General features: G+C 40.9%; 1 protein-coding gene across 1 annotated transcript in view; it reads right to left on the bottom strand.

Moving 5' to 3' along the window:
- TEC (tec protein tyrosine kinase) overlaps positions 1-18105 on the bottom strand; it is a 115651-nt gene that overhangs the window by 40555 nt on the left and 56991 nt on the right. The window contains exons 3-4 of the mRNA XM_018564954.1: positions 1940-2044; positions 875-956 (exon numbers count right to left, since the gene is read on the bottom strand). Of these exons, the coding sequence (XP_018420456.1) occupies positions 875-956; positions 1940-2044 (187 nt within the window). The remainder of the gene's footprint in view (positions 1-874; positions 957-1939; positions 2045-18105) is intronic.

Here is an 18105-nt window from a genome sequence, read left to right as displayed (position 1 = left end):
GCTAATATTTTTTAAAGAATATTTATTTGTTTAATTTCCATTAGCTTATTATCACATCTTATATCACAGTGTAAGCACCCCTGGAGGATTTCTACTATTTACAAAAACCCTGACTGTAACATGGAGAGTCGGAGCCCATCGCTGGTATGTGAACTTAATGCCTTGATTTTTTTTTATGAGCTGGAAATGGGACGATTTTAACCTTTTAGGCGCCATTCACATATAGAGTTTGCATTTCCCACATGGTTTTCCATGCGGAAGACCACATGGGATGCAAACACTATATGTGAAACAACTCCAGGGATTCCGCTCGTTTGCGGCCATTATATAGTCGCGAATGTGCGGAATCCGACCGGGTTATCGCTATGGCACTATTTTGGAGGCCACGCAGCTTCCGCGTGTTTTTGTTCTGTTTAGAGCGGCTCCGCGCGTAGTCGTACAACCGAATACGCACGGACAGCCGCCCCAGTGGGAATTGAGCCTAAAGCTTCATTCACACTGGAGCGGCAGTCTGCGCGTATTCATTGTTACATAGTTACATAGTATTTGAGGTTGAATAAAGACATATGTCCATCAAGTCCAACCTATTGTGTGTGTGTGTGTGTGTGTGTGGGTCCCTGTGTCATCTCGTTATTCTGCGTTACAAATACACGTGCAGCCGCTCTAAACAGAAAAAACAATGCATCTTATTGTGCATTGCGAGGACTATTGCGAGGACTGCGAGGGGGGCATGTGGGTGGGGCTTGTATATGGGTGGAGCACAAGGAGGCCCCATAATCTTGTATTGCCGGGGGGCCCCATGTGTTGTCAGTTCCGCCCCTGCCCCTAACTATAAATCTGAAATAGTAAACACAGAATATAAGAAAATTATCACCTTCTTTCATACACTTCACCCACTGGTCACGGCTCTCTGAGGTGGGTGCAAAAATGTACAATGTGTTTGTGTCGTAGACAACCTGGAAAAGAGCAATGAAAAAGGACAGTATTAGACTCACTATTGGACTAACATCAAATTAATTCACACAGGATGTCAGTTGTGGTCAACCCTCCAAGTTAAGCCGCAGGTCATATACGCAAATGTTTTTTCCTGATAAACACCACCACATAATTAGGTACAGACCCTGCAACATGAAGAAACAGTTACTGCTGATGAAATGGGAGCCTGTAAAGCTTCCCTATAACAGAATCCTCAGAGAATGGGATGGAGTTATGACTGTTAATATTCAATCTGTTGGGCTTGTAAAAAATATAAAGTAATAAAATAAAATCACAGGATGCGGTCACATCTTAGCCACCGCAACTAATCAGATTTAATGGTTTAGTGTTATCAGAACAAGTAACACCTGTTTATGGATCAGTTTGGAACGGGCTCCAAACTTAGGAACAGCCAATAATAACCTTAGTACTCTGATCCTAAAATGCTGATCCTGCAGCATGTCAGTGTATGTAAGCAGTCATTTATCATCTAAACTAAAAAAACAAAAATCAAAAATGCAATATATTGCAGATTACCAGTGCCTGGATGCACTTGTTTTCTTGGTAATTCTTTGAATAACTCACTTTCTGTCCCTGGGTGGCTATGCTCACTCCTCCACCTTATCTATGTAGGGAACCATGGTTGTCACCCTTGCTACAAACATGTCTTCCTCTCTACATCTCCTTTACATGGGGGTGAGGGCATTAGTAGTTTACAGAAGGAAATATGATTGCTTGTGCTTTGAGTTTAGCTCACAGCATTTTGGTAAGTTCAGCAGGTGCTTTCTGTATTTGCCAAACAATGAAAACTAATGTAGCGGCCATATCCAATGACTAGTAAGCTGCAATATACAGAATAACATGTTCATTTTGGGGTCTAAAATCCTTTCAACATTTCTGGGCAACCTTTTGGAGTCAACCAAAGAGGACTCCTCAATAAGTAGAAAATGTAATGGACCTGTACCTGAAATGCATATTTATTCTGACAAGGCACTTCGTTCGTTCCATTCTTCACAACTTCCACACACTTGACCTTTGTGATGTCCACAGATCCCTTCTTGTTTTTCTTCTGAAAAAATAAAATGATTACAAATAGCTTTACAACCTTGAATGACCCAATCCTCATACGTTAACAATCATTCTCAAAGGAGACAGCTATGCAGAAGGCCATATCAAAACCAGTAGAGCAGGATCCCACCACAGGATGTTTATGGCAGGGGGTTAACCTGGAAAAGATTCCACTCCTAGCACCCTGTGGTGTTTTATGGGGGTTATGTTTGCATCAAAAGCACCCTCAAGACATCCTGTACTGGGAAAGAAAACATCATACTGCTATCCCTCACCTTAGGATCCAAGGGTAGGCTGTAATCTAATGCTGGCCAGGGTTAAGAAGTTTTCCTGCAATATGACATCGCTGCCTGCTCAACAATGAGCACTGCCAAATCCAAGGGAAGATTCGGATTGAATGAAAGAGCTGTAAGGGGTTTGATGACACTTGTGTAAAGGCGTGTCGATGTAGGTGTATGAATGGATCTAGCGTATTATATGAGCAGGAGCTCAACCATCTTGTTCTCTCTCTTCCTATGTAACATATTATTCTTGCTCTCCTTATAATTATTCTGTAACATTTGTTTAGATAGTTTTGGTAGTAATCTTTCTTTTTTCTTCTCGTTATAAATAAATAAGACCTTTGCTTCTTTTAGAACTTGTGTTATAGTATTATTAGTATAATTATTAGCAGATAATCTTAGATTAGGAAGGGACAAAATTAGAATTTACTAGATGGGATTAAGGTCCTTGTGTGTGTTGCAAAGTAGCCACTGCTCTAAGCTCGCTCCCGTGATGGACTACAATCCCGATACAATTGGGAATTATATTACCCAAAACTTATAATTGAGGTAAAAAATGGAATGAACCATAAGATTTATATTCTTGTGGCAACAAGAGTTCTGCATCCCCAGAGTCCCTAGATCTGCCTACCCACACCACTATGCACGTTGGGTTTTTCATCTACCTGCAGCAGCAGGAGTGATACTCCTGTAGTGGGCTTGTGTTTATGGTAGGTAAAATCTGTAAGGCCTCTATCTGTTAACATTCACTCATAGCTGGAAGCTAAGTTTTACACTGATTGACACTTTTTTAAACTAGTTTTTTTAAGTACAGGCAGTCCCCAGGTTACGAACAAGATAGGGTCTGTAGGTTTGTTCTTGAATTTGTATGCAAGTTGGAACAGGTACATTTTTTAAGTGTAACTCCAGCCAATTTTATTTTCTTTTAAGTTTTGGATAGCATAGGGAAGGGTTACCCCCTGTAATGTTTGTTTTGCTGTGTGTGCCCCTGTTCAGAAGATTTCACCTCACTTTCTGTCCCTGTGACAATTGGATTTTGAAAATGTTGGGTTGTCGTGGAAATAAGGATTGGTGATAAAGCTTCAGTGGAGACACCCTTTTCCCATGATAACTCTTACAGGAGTGAATTTCCCTTCCTAGGGGTAGATTTCCTTTCACTTCCTGTTGTCTCAATGACAGGAAGTGAGATTAAATCTTTCTAATGAGGATACCGACAGCAGTAAAAACCTCAAAATGACCCGGAAGAAGAGGCGGGTACCCCTCGTCTGTCCGTCTAACAAGAGCCAACTTCCTGTAATGTACGTACAGTACTACAAACCAGACAAAAAAGGCAGGCACTCCTCGTCGGCACGAGCGCGGTAGCATTAAAACTGCTGAAATGCTGGGCGGTACACTTTGGCTGCAGCCTGGGACCCCTGCTGTACAGTAATAGACTTCGTTTGTAAGTAGGGGTCGTATGTAAGTCGGATGTTTGTAACTCGGGGACTGCCTGTACAGTGATACAATTGAGAACAATAGTTCATAAATTGTACATGTTACAGAATGCGGCATTTACATCATTACAATGTTCAGTCATGGTAATAGGAAAATTATAGGTATTACTTATATTATTAGGTAACTGTTCAGATAAATCAGGTCATATCAAATTCTATACAAAATGATGATTATATTATGGTAATCGCAGGATAGTAGTACTTCTAAGCCTTAAGAAAAAACCATGGCCTAGCCAAGTTTTCCCAGGTTCATGTATTATAGTGTTTGCCTGTATACAGTATGTTGTTGTGTCAAATATTTATCTGGTGGTAACCAATACAGTTTTGTTTACTTAAAGTTCGTTTTGTAGATTATTCATTTGAGGTCTATACCTACAATAAAGAGGTATATAGTATGTCACCATAGATGTCATTGTTAGGGTAACATTGTTAGCAAATCTTATCACATTTCTGAATGCATCCCCTCTTTCTATGTATACTGCATTCATAGGGAATTACAGGTGTTATTAACCCCTTCGTGACGGGAGACATACACTGTACGTCCCGGCACTTTGTGCCTATATGACTGGCCACGTACACTGTACGTGACGAGTTATATCAGGCTCTGTAATGCTGGTAACTGCTGACTCTCAGCGGTTACCAGTCATTAATAAATGCTTCAGTATTGAGGCATTCATTGATGAAATAGTTAAGCTTTTGTAAAAGCTTTTTTCTTTCATTAATGAAAGAATGAAGCCGTTACATGCAAATACGGGAGCGCTAAATAGCGCTCCGGTATTTGACAGCTGAAAATAGCAGAGAGGCAGCAGAGTGACTCACCTCCCTGCTATTTGTTTTGACCGCTCGATAGACTGGCCCGATGTTTATGAAGCTATGTGATACATCTCAAGCAAAGAGATACAAGAGATACAATGTATCTCTTTGCTTGAAATGTATCATTTCTGATAGTCTAAGCATGATCAAAGTGCTTTAGTGAGATCTGAATCTGACATGCTGTCAGGATCAGTCTCTAAGGTTATTATTAGCTGTTCCTAAGTTTGGAGCAGCCTAATAATAGCCAAAAATTAAAGAAAAGTTAATTTATCAAGCAGTCATAGTGACTGCTTGATATAAACTGACAAAAAAAGTTTTGTTTTTTACAAAGTATTAAAAAAAAGTGTAAAACAAAATTAGGAAAATACAAATTATATATAAATATATTTTTATACTATAATTATTATAAAAAATGTCAAATTTCATTTTTTATATTTGATTCAAACTAAGTGAGGCGTTAGGTACATGTTTGATATAATTATATACCCCCATCTGTCATCTATAAAACAATATATAATATGTGTGGGTACATTTAGTAAGAAAGTATATTACTGCTGTGGAACAGAACAGAAACTGAAAACTAGCTCAGTCATGAAGGGGTTAAGGCTTGACTGACCCTGATCTATTTATGACCCTGATCTCTTTATGTTTTTCTCTCTCAGACCTCCTTGAGGTAGGTAGCAGAACTTCGCTGCGCATTGAGCATTAGGGTGCATGTTTTCTGCAGACCTTAGCAGTTATGTGTTGAAACTTTCTTGGTCTCACACAACCACAGGTTCACTTTTTACAGCCCCGACCACTGAACCTGAAGACACACAAATTCTCATCAGATTAATATGTAACCTGAACAACAGATACAGATATAGTATGTTTTCTCTAACCTCAATAAATCAAGGTAAATGGTTGTTTTTATTATTTTGCAGAAGTTATAAATTAAAGTAATAAATTCAGGATGAGATAGAAAGATGTTTGTTTTCTTTCATTTTAGATCAGATATTCATTCTTTCAATCTTACTCAATAAATCATTACCGGCAGCAACCCAAGACTGATTTGCCATACTTCCCAATTATCCCTCATCTGAAACCAAATCCCTCTGTTCCTCTTTCCTCCTCAGTTGTCCCCCTTTTTGGTCTGATGTTCAGATATCCATGTTCTATTTAACTGTAAAAGTGTTATTCTGCACTAAAACATTCATCCTATCTCTTAATATTTAACACGTTTGCTATTTTGAAAAGCCAGAATAAAAGGAAAAGTAATGGTGGAAATAAAATTATTCTGGATTTAACCAATCATTTTTGGGATATACATTCTTAATAGATATTTGATAGTGTCCAGCGCCTGCTGATAGCACAGGTGTGCGCAGCCTTTAAAATAAAGGTGTGGGGAAGGGCTCAGGGCTCCACCTGGGAGACAGGAAAACTCCACCCAGAAGTAAGAGTGCAGCCCAGCAGGGTGCTGCGGGTTGAAAGAACTCAGTGTGCAGGTTAGGAAAAGACTGAGACTGTCTGGAGTAACAGACAGTGGCCTGAGGTCTGAGGCTGGAGCAGCGGTGCTGCAAAATGCAATGCCAGGAGGCTGGATGTGCATGCGTTGCCAAGAAATGTTAAAGAACCCCTGCAAGGGTAATTGCATTGTTTTTGTGAACTTTCATTTAATAAAAGTGGGCAAAGAAGCCCTTAAAATGAAGATTTCAGCGAGTGGATGCGTCCTTAATGCGCTACCATTTGAAGCTAATTCTCACAATATGTACTGTCTCTTTCACCTTTATATATACTTTGATCATCAAAACGAAAACAGGATATTAGATCAGCACTTGTTATTTGATGTACACATAGTCATTTCACTAGTCCAGGCTGTAACACTGTGAGAACACTGGGTCAAAGCTTAAAGCAGTACAATTAAAGCATATTTAAAAAGCTAATTTATAACATGGGTGCAAAAATGGAAAAAAGGGCCTCAGTCATGAAGGGGTTAATACTAAGGTATAATAAGCAATTACAATGTCCACAGTACAGTAACCTAAAACATCCAATTACATTTTTGTTTAGTGCAGATAGATCAGTAAAAGATTAAATCTAGCCGGTTGTGATAACTTATTGCGCTCTCATATTGCTCTATGGGCTCTTGCCCTAGCTGCAGGCTAACAAAACTGCTGCTAGGTAATTGTGTTAGCTCAAAATAACTGAATGCAGCTGGATTGTTATATATCTATACAATATCTTGTTACATAGCGACACAGGTGTGTTTATTTTTTGACAGCTGACTGCAAAATTACCTTTACATATTCAAGACGGGTATGACAGGGCCTTCCTCAATTTGAAAGTCTTGGGCTTCTAAGCCTAGGGCTACTGTAGCAAAACAGGCTGCAGCTCCTCTCGCCGGACCAGCGAGGTCCGGCGGACAGTTGCAGTCCTGAACTAAGGCCCCGTTCACACAAGGGCGATTCGGTCGCGCAGATTTGTTCGTGCTGAACTGCCGACATGAACGATCCCATACATTCCTATGGGGAACGTTCATTCAATCGGGAGGCTCCACGTGATCCGAACCGCCTGCCACCCAAAATGCACCCTCAGCAATTTTTTCGCACTGATCAGCACGTTTTCCATATAGATTGCAATGGAAATGCGCTGATCAGTGCGTTTTGGGGCATTTTTAACTGTGTTTGGAGAAGGGAGGAGAAGGGAACAATCAAGGACAACATAACTGAACTGGAAAGTGAGCTGAATTGGAGAATTTTTCCTAATCAGCTATGTTGTCCTAGATTGTTCTCTTCTCCTCCCTTCTCCAAACCCTTCACCCTATTGTGATAATCCTGATATTTATATCCTTGTTCTCACTACTCCTGTCATGGAGTACAGCCACCACACCATTCCAATGTTAAATGACTTGCATATCCCACAGTGTGGAAAACCCTGAAAAGAACATTCTGAATTTCATCACAGTACATTTTAAAACTAAACCTGATAATGGTTACATTAATTTGGGATGAAGTAATTCATGTTTGTCAGTTTATCTCTGAAGCAAAGTTTTCAAGCTGTATGTACAGTGTTTGTAGTTATTACTGGACCCCTTTAACCTGTGGCGCCGGAGTCCATTACATACCTCTGATGCTTGGGATGACATGTAATTGAGTAATTATGTGTGTATTTAAGAATTTTAATGATTGCAATCTGTGAAAAGGTTGCGGTCATACTATCTTCTGTCCAAGCAAATCCGACTTCATGTTATCTTAATGTTACATTCACTTTTTACACAGGCTGTTTTTTCCTGGCTGCATCACAATGCAATGTCACAAGGGAAAAAAGCTATTAAACTGCAAATTTACAAAAACAAAGGGGGTTGCACTTGAGGCTCCCTATATTTGCTAAACTGACCACCACTAGTTCCTCCAGCCTGCCCATTTGTCCTGAATAGGCTTTTGTACTTGTGTATTTTGAGCCATTTGTTCTAGTGAGTGAGATGTGCACAATTCCTTAATTTTGTGCCATTTCCTTATTTTAAATCTGGTGTTAGCATGTAACTGAATGCTGGTTACTCATGGTATTAAGCAAATGGCATAATTCACTAAATAAATGAAGTAAGTGAGTAAGGGCATGTGTCGTGGGCAAAGAGAATAGCTCTGCATCACACTAACAATGCACACAACTAGTGTTACCAGCACTGCCCAATGCTCCTTTTCTAGGCCAAAAAACACAGGACCATTCATGTTATGGAGATAAGAGGGAAGGGTGTCATGATCCAGCCAAGAAAGAGTAGCTCTGGATCATCTGTTTACTTGTTGTCATGGACATTTTTAACATCATAGTCATGATCCGGGCAGGGAAAGGTTAATTCAGAATATGCATAGTGTTGGAACAATACAGTGTGGGGGAAAGGCTTCAAAGAGAACTATGTTAAAGGAGAACTATGACATGAGTGATTTCCACTCACCTCATAGTTCTAAGCCGACCTGTGACAATGAGACTGTCACAGGTCGGCTCAGTAGAGCGGGAGGTGAGAGAACACATACCGGGTTCCCTCACCTCTCGATCCTGTCACGGCTCTCTACTGTCTGGATCCACCCAGCTGCGTGAGTGACAGCTGACTCTCGCTATTGTAATTATCAAAATCCTACAATGGCCAGCTCCTTCCATCCAATTGGATATTCTGAGTGGGTGGCTATTCACTTTGATCTCCAAGGTATTAAAATGGAGATCTGCAATCAATCAATCAATCTTGGTCATATCTTAGGGGTCCCTTCTATGCTGGGGGTATTAGCTGCATGTTTTTTGATCCAACCTCAGAAACAGGAGGTCATTCTTCTGTAAGTTTTGTCCCTTTTATTTTTTTTAAACTTCTTTGCATATGTCTCCTACTTTATAATTTTTTCTATTTATTTTGTAACCTTTTCTATGAATTGGCCTCCTAAGAATATAGCTGGAGACTGCTCAGTCCCTTGTGATCCTGTACTGGAAACGGAGTTCAAGTAAGCAGCACTGGGAGAGTTGGAGCCAGCTATCTGGGAACATGATGACTGTGAGGGCAGGTTCACACCATTTTCTGGACCAGATCTGGAATGCACTGCGTTGCGTTTTTGACACGTTCACTGTTAGGTCTTGCTGGGGGACCTCCTCAAGACCTACAAATAGCCAGGAAAAGAGCAGCACAATGCTTGCACATAAGAGGCATAAGAGCTCTTTTTAGAGCTTCTCAAATGATCATAGCCAAAGACAACTTGGGCAGCAATGCCTCTCCACTGTCCATCTTCCTATTATTGTTCTTATATTGGCCATGCCTCGGGCAGGTTTCCACAAGTTCTACAAAGACTTCGGTGTCTACTTCAGCCATCATGGTTCCTATCTTCACAAATCTCTCTCTCCACAGAAGAAGAAAGATGATGAGATCATCCAAACCAGCCAAAAAAAATAGTTTGTTTCCCATTGCGTTGCGTTCCATTTTGGTGCGCTTTTGACACGTTTCGGTGCATTCCAGACCAGACAAAATGTGACATGCAGTATTGTATTGGTCTGGACCGGAACTGACTGCGATGGTGTGAATTCAGGCCAAGAAGAGCATAGGGTTACTTTAGGATGCATTGTGGGCCCAGAAACAATCTGGTCTGGAGGTGATGTGAATGGGCCCTAAGTGTTTGGTCAAAAATACTTTGCAGGGAAATAGTCAATAACAGAGTTGATGGGGGGAGTGGCCTGAACACAATGGCGGCTAGACGTGTTTAGTGTGGGCTCCGGATGCCTCTCCCTTGATAATAGACCTCCCGAATATCTAACCATTTGCTACTCACTACAACGACGGCTGCCGCGGTACATGATGGGGAAGAATACTGGACCTGGCTCTACGAAAACCCAGAAGCTGGGAACGATTAAGCGCTACCTAGCGGTGGACTCCCAGAATCAATCGCGGAGTTCCCTTGCTCGATCTGACCCGTCCTCCGGACCGTCCTCACGTGATCGCACTGCAGATTCTTCCAGATCTGAAACAGGAGACGAGCGGGAGCAGAGCTCGCTGACACCCTCCATAGACGAGCATATAGAGTACATATAGAGTACACACTGCTCATACAGTGCAGACAATACATTTACAATTATACTCTGCTAACATGAATGGATTAAATGATCTATATGTAGCCCTGTACTAGGGATCATTTAACCCATTCATGTTAGCAGAGGATAATTGTAAATGTATTGTTGCAGGCACTCTATATGTACATGTACTATATACGACATATAGCATGCACTGAACAATAGATTTACAATTATCCTCTGCTAATATGAATGGGTTAAATGATCCATAGTACATGATATGTAGCCCTGTACTACGGATCATTTAACCCATTCATGTTAGCAGTGCAGAATTGTATATGTCCCGTACATTGCAGCATTAGATTTACAATGATCCCCTGCTAACATGAATAGGTTAAATGATCCATAGTACAACTACATGTTATGTACTATTATGTACTCTGGATCATGATTTAACCTATGCATGTTAGCAGGGGAGAATTGTAATTCTATTACTGCAGTGTACGGGAAATATGTACTGCGGATCATGATTTAACCCATTCATGTTAGCAGGGCAGGATTGTGAGCGCCTCCCACAAGCTGAGCACCGAGATGCGTTGCAGCGATCCTGCCCAGCGCCGACTACGAGAGGTACCGCGTGAGGCACCAGGGATCAGAGTGAAACTGAGTGAGGGAAGCTGGGACGGGGCTGGCTGTAAATCTATTGCTATAGTGTACTGGACGTGTGTAATGTATATTAGTACATATATACAGCACACAACCCCACTACACTACAGCAATAGAGTTACAATTCTCCGCTGCTAACATGAATAGGTTAAATCATGATCCATAGTACAAAACATGTAGTTGTACTATGGATCATTTAAAGTCACCTGTCCCTTTAAGAAAAAGTATTGGTAATTGGTATTGGCAAGTACATAAGGGGAAGTACTTGTACTTGTACTTGGGCCTGAAAAAGTGGCATCGGGACATCCCTACTTCAGATAACCATGGGGACGTCATCTGTCGCCTGCATTATTTATCGGACAAGGAGGCCATAATGCGGGCATTACTGGAACATCCCCAAATGGACTTTAATGGAACACACATACATATTTACCAGGAACTTGCTAGAGAGACTTGGTGCGGTGCAGGGCGCTGCGCCCGCTCCTGGAAATACTACAGAAAGCGTACATTAATTACAGATGGGGTTTCCCCTTCTGTTTAACAGCTAGGAAAAATGGGAAAACAGCAGTCCTTAGGTTCCCAGAAGATCTGGGACAATTCTGTGATGTTTTATCTGTCAGCATACCACTGCTAACGGACTGGCAGGATTCGGTTCCAGCTATAGAACCGATATCAGATGTAGCCTGGGCCCCGACGATACTTCCACCGAAGTTGACCCATCATTTAACTTGATGCGATTCTATTATATCTATAGATGGATGGCAAAGAAAGAAAGATGATAATGTACATAGTATCCTCCGCTGCATTTCCCCTTGCTGACCAAGATATGGACAAGGAGTAATATGTGCCCTGGGGGGAGCGGTGGAAAGAATCTTAGATGGTCAATAGTAAATTGTTGTTTTTTTTTCTCCTTGTAAAGTAGTATGAATAGGGAGGTCTTATTAAAAGTTTATTAAAAGTATATTGTTTGCAGGGCGTGCTTAGTACCCGCGGGAAGGGCATGAAGGCACGCCCGCATTCGCGTAATGCGAGGGAGAGGCATCACCAGCCCATACTCTACTCGCTGTCTGCGCCATATGTGGCTGGACGCTTGGGACGACGGCCGCTGTGTGATACAGTCATGTCCCCCGCAGTATGCGAAGTAGGCTCGGTTGAGCCTATACAGAAGGTCTTATTAGACCTAGAATATGGTTGCATATGTGATAGGCACGCCGTGTGTGAACTACTCACACAACGGCGGTGCAATTATCTGTGTCATTTTTTTATAAACACCTTAAATCTCTTAAGACACTATTGCACTCCATGCAATTAATGGACACATGGCGGATTTTTCATCCCCGTGAGCGAGACTACACACTATTCTCTTCTGTACACAACATGTACACTAGGATAGATTATATTTTCTTAAGTCACTATAACTTAGAGATTATACACAACACATCTATTCTCTCCTATACTCTTTCGGACCACGCTCCGGTGATGGTTTCTCTGGGGACTTTGAGAAATATTCCTCTACTTCCTACTTGGAGATTGAATGATTCCCTTCTGACTGACAAGAGCATATTGGATGGCATTGAAAAAGATATTAAATATTATTTTATTGAAAACTCTATGGGGGAAGTATCGGCTGGTGTTCTATGGGAGGCTCATAAGGTGACTATCAGGGGCTCACTTATCTCACATGGCTCACAGAGAAAGAGGGAACTGGCTAGCAGGATAACTGACTTGACAGGGAAGGTAATGGCACTTGAGCGTATCCATAAACCTACACTAACTCTTGCAGCCCATATGGAGCTGACGAATGCAAGGGAAGACCTGAGAGAAGCGCTGACTAATAACTATAAGCGCTCTCTTAGCTATCTCTCTCAACGCACATATGAGCTGGGAGATAAACCTGGGAAACTCTTGTCTAAACTGCTAAGGGAGCGGCAGGGGGCAAACTTTATAGCTAAAATAAAAACTAGTCAAGATATCTTGGTACATACTACAACAGCTATATTGGATGCTTTCTGGGAATTTCAGCTACCCTAGGGCCGGACCATACCTCTCACGCTAAATAACTTCACTTACAACGCATAAAATCGTACCTCAGTGACCTTTCTCTCCCTAAGCTGTCTAATACTCAAATGGAAATACTTGAGACCCCTATAAGTGAACGGGAAATACAACAGGCAATTGCCTCGATGGCGCCTGGTAAAAGTCCAGGGCCTGATGGCTTTACCCTTAAATATTATAAAATATTTCAACAGATACTTACCCCCCATTTGCGTAAATACTTTAATTTCTTTTTACACGGTACAGCGCCACTCTCGACAACTCTCCATGTTCATATTGCGGTTTTTCTTAAACCAGATAAAGATCCATCTAATTGCGGTAGTTATCGACCCATCTCTCTCCTTAATATGGACATTAAAGTATATGCCAAAATCCTGGCGTCTCGGCTTCAGGGCCTGATGCCCCAGATGGGCTTCATTCCGGGATGAGAGGCAAGAGACAGTACCCAGAGCTATCTCTTCAATCCATCAAGCTTCTTTTTCCTCAAAGAATACGATGCTCTTGTCTACGGACGCCGAAAAGGCATCCCATAGAGTGGATTGGGATTTCCTACAGTCCACACTCCAACATATTGGCATAGGCCCTAGGTTTTTAGCTGGGATCATGGCCTTGTATGAAAAACCCACCGCCCAAATTAGGGCCAATGGCCACCTTTCTGATAGTTTTATTCTACATAATGGCACTAGACAGGGATGTCCCTTATCCCCCTTATTATACGCAATTAATTTGGAACCTTTACTTAACTCAATCAGGCAGAACCCTGACATAACAGGCATTATGGCTGGCAACCGAGAACATAAATTAGCGGCCTACTCCGACGATATACTCTTTTTTTTTTATTCAGCAACCTTTGATCACACTACCCTCCCTACTTCGGGAATTTTAAAATTAATCTCACAAAGTCTGAAATGTTAAATATCACTACACCCTCACATGTATTAGTATCCATACGAAGCACCATGCCCTTTACTTGGCAGACTCACAAGATGAAGTACTTAGGTACATATTTGACTCCACGATTATCTGATATGTACACAGCTAATTACATCCCTATATTGAATTCTATCAAAAGGGATGTGACTAAATGGCTCTCTCACTGTCCTTATATTTCTTTAACGGGCAGGGTAAACGTCATTAAAATGGCAATCCTGCCTAGAATACTTTATTTATTTCAAACCTTACCCATAACACTACCTAGTTCGTATCTGCGCACTCTTAAATCGGTGGTAGGCTGCTATATTTGGAAACGTGCCCCCGCAAGGATCTCTCATGGGACTCTTATCTGTACTCGATATACAGGGGGATAAGCCCTACCTGATTTTACTCTATACTATCAAGCCACAGCTCTTAATAGACTAGTAGATTGGAACTATCATGCGGAGACCAAGTGCCCAGATAGCAAGCAATTGAGTTGCAAGTTTGAAAATGACTTGCTAAAGTATTGCAGACTTGCCAAGCTTCACAATTTTGTTGCACAATTACAGCAAGTCTGCATTGCAAGTCTCCAGACCAGCGAGCTTGCAGAGCTCTTGCTAAGACCTGCAGGACTCTTGCCGTAGACGTGCCAAGCAAATTTGCTACAAATTCAAAAAGTGTCAACTAGAACTTTTACTGCTAGTGTTCTGCAAGTCTACAACTTGCCAGTAATGTGTGCAGCAAGTTAAGAAGAATTACAATTTAACCCTGCCACAAGTTTGTGGCAAGTTATCCTTGCTATCTGATATGGGATGGCTCGCAATTGCATTCACTGTCACAGCTACAAGAATGGTGGGGGAGACATCCACTGGATTGGTGGAGATATAGGCAACTGGGGCATTTTGTGTCCTCACTAGCGAAACCTTTGCATAAGATGACTGACTTGACACCTATGGAAAAACTATTATCCTTGACAGAACCACCGACATGGAGTGTCACGAATATATTCGATTCTATTGGAAGAACTCTTCCAAACATTCCCACATTACCTTATGCAATGGGAAAGGGAATTGCAGGTCTCATGGACCGATTCTCAAAAGCGAGATATATTACGGGCCAACTCCAGTCTATCCATTAGCACTTTGGTAACTGACACGACATATCGTTTTTTGGCTGGATGGTATTATACACCTGACCGCGTACATGCAATACATCCCCTAAATGCAGCTACCTGCTGGAGAGGCTGTGCGGCTGTTGGCTCTTATCTTCATATTTGGTGGTCTGGCCCCCAGATTCGGCCATTCTGGAAACAGATTGTTCAAGGGGTTGAGAAAATTACTAATACGTCTCTACCTTTGGAACCATCGATATGCTTACTCCATGCTACCACAATTCCACTGTCTATATATAAAAAGTCGCTGATACCCACTCTGTTGAACGCAGCTAATTTGTTAATTCCTCTGCATTGGAAAACAGCCAACGTTCCAACGTTGAAGGAATGGTTCAACAGAGTGGATTACTATAGACGGATGAAAGAATTGACTGCTACTAAATATGATAAATATGAAGGATGTAAAAACAAATGGCAGCCCTGGGTCGAATTTCAACAAACGAATATTTACCTAAATAATGTGGATCATTCTTGAGACCCGGGAAATGCTTTTCGGATACATTTTTTGCCTTTTCGGGGGGTAGACGTATTTATTCAGATTTACTCAGGTTTACAATTAAATTTCACAGTCCACACTTTTGTTTATTTGGAAGCTTGATTTGCTTGAAAATAACTGAAAAATTAAGGATATGTATTTTGGCTCTCTAAACGGGCCCCACTCATTTTGTTCTCTTTCTTATTTTTTGTCTTTTGTAATGGAATGTTGTCAAATGTATTTTGCTACGAATGTAACTGTTATTTGTGATGAAAATAATAAAAATTAAATGTAAAAAAAAAAAAAATGCTTTGCAGCATAATGTAAGTTTGTAGGATCTGGATTCCTTATTTAAAAAATTATTGAGAGATTAATACTTCATTAAGATGGCAATACTTGGTAGATATTTGTTTTGGAATGTTCATTTGACTTTCTAATAATAATACAGTGCCGAAAAAAATTGAAGGAGCAGCATAGGAAATTTTTCTCGAACAAACGAAATTCTAACAGTGAATGTAGTTTTCATTTAAGATACCCTATTCCCACGAAAATCGAATGTTAAAATCAAACACAATTTCCAAGGACATCCTACAAGTCTCTGATGGCATTATCGAATGTACTGACCAGATTTATTTATATGAACGTTTGTATGAAAATCTACCAATGTATGGCCAGCTTTAGTTTCAGCAACAGAAAGGGTGGGCGATTTCCACACTTTACCTATAGTGTGCTTCGTGGCTGCGAGGACATTAGCCAAAACTGTGCTTTAAGGTGCTCTGGAAGCCTAACATTGACTGCCCCCAGCATGGTCCACTTATATTACATGAACAGGATATGGGAGAAGCATTCAAAAAGTCCCCTAAAATGTGTATTTGTAGTAAAAAACAAACTTCTGTAGGCAGTACACATTAAAATTCTGTTTTTGTTTTGCTTTTTTTGATGGTAGTTTCTCTTCTACAGCCCAAGAATTGCTTACCTGATGAACTCGCAAAAAGCCATTTCACATCATAATGAGAAGTCTGCCACAACAACAAACATTGACATAGCGTGTGCTCCAGAAAATAAAGAAGTTATACTTCTGCTCTGTCAAACAGTTAAAGGATCATTAAAGCCTTGTATGTTTTGCATATATCTGCTAGGAAGCAGTAGATATATGCAAAACTTTGAAAAGAAAAAAAACAAAGAACCAAATAAGTTTAAACTTAGCTGTGTCCCCACCGCGCGCTCCCGTCCGAAGATCTAAAGATTTTTTTTTGTGTGGATGATTTCCAAACGAAAATTGATAGGTGTATGGGCACCTTAACCCTCTGGCTTCTTCTCTTAAAGGATAAGTTCACCTTTTTCCCAAAACTGTGCTTTAAGGTGCTCTGGAAGCCTAACATTGACTGCCCCCAGCATGGTCCACTTATATTACATGAACAGGATATTTTACAAAATTATAGAAATAATATATAAAAAAATATGCATTTCTTTAATATTTGCATTCAAGCCTGGAAAGCATTGCAATCATGATCACTCGATCACAGCTGCAAAGCTCAGGCTTCTGCACATTTTCAAACGTCGTCCAGCCACCCTCACTCTAAGTAGATGCGGGAATATGGGCAGCTTCCCCCCCACCCCCTGTTTCTCCTAACTGAAACTCAGTCCCTCCGTACAAGCTCTGTCAGTTTGAAAATGTGCAGAAGTCTGAGCTTTGCAGCCGTGATCGAGTGATCACGATTGCAATGCTTTCCAGGCTTGAATGCAAATATTAAAGAAAGGAATTTTTGTAATATATTATTAATTATGCATTTCTTACATTTTTGCAAAAGGTGAACTTATCCTTTAACCAACAAAAGCATGGTCATAGAGCCTTCTGAGTTTGCTCCAACCCTCTGAACTGCACACATGCTTCAGGTTAGTGACTCAAGACAATATTAAAACCAACAGTTAGTCTAACAGCCAAGCATTTAGCATTTGCAGAAAGAAGCCAGCACTGTATAATACTATAATACAGAACACAGAGGTTTCCCAGTTCACTTACCAGCTAGCCTGCAAAAAAACTAATTTGCCCTGTCTAACCAACAGTGGTTTCAGTTGCACAACTTTTGCAAAATATGTGAAAGCCACATTGCCTCGTCAAGGCTCCTCTGTGTACTGTTGTCATAACTCTAATTTTTGAGAGCCATATCAAAAAACTGGGAGGGTTGGCTGAAGAGGTTAGCCAAACCAAGAGGTCACTCTATGGAACGGGACACGCCAAAGTAAATATAAAAAATGTTTATTATACAAAAATTATATATATTTGCAACTCATTTTTGAGAGCCTCCATATTGGAGCATATTTAGCAGTAAATAAATTGAATGCAGGTATGCCTGGAGGGACCCCACTCCTCCTTAAATGCACAGGGATGCACTGGAGGCCCAGCACTCCAAAATGCACACTGGGGGCCCGCAGTGCATCCCCACACCAAATACAGCCAAGCTAAACATACATGGCAGCCCCACAATTTATAACTAGCCTTGGTACCAAGGTGCACATGGAAAGGTTTACAACAATACCAGGCATACCTGTATTCAATTTATATACTGCTTAGTTATGCTCCAATATGGAGGCTCCCAAAATTTGAGTTAGGACTAGGGATATCCCGATACCACTTTAAGACCAAGTACAAGTACTTGCCGATACCAATTA

The sequence above is a fragment of the Nanorana parkeri genome, unplaced genomic scaffold, assembly GCF_000935625.1.
Source record: "Nanorana parkeri isolate BGI_ZX_2015 unplaced genomic scaffold, ASM93562v1 scaffold800, whole genome shotgun sequence".
Classification (NCBI taxonomy): domain Eukaryota; kingdom Metazoa; phylum Chordata; class Amphibia; order Anura; family Dicroglossidae; genus Nanorana; species Nanorana parkeri.
Note: the sequence above shows the minus strand (reverse complement) of the source record. Positions and strands in the feature narration are given on the sequence as shown.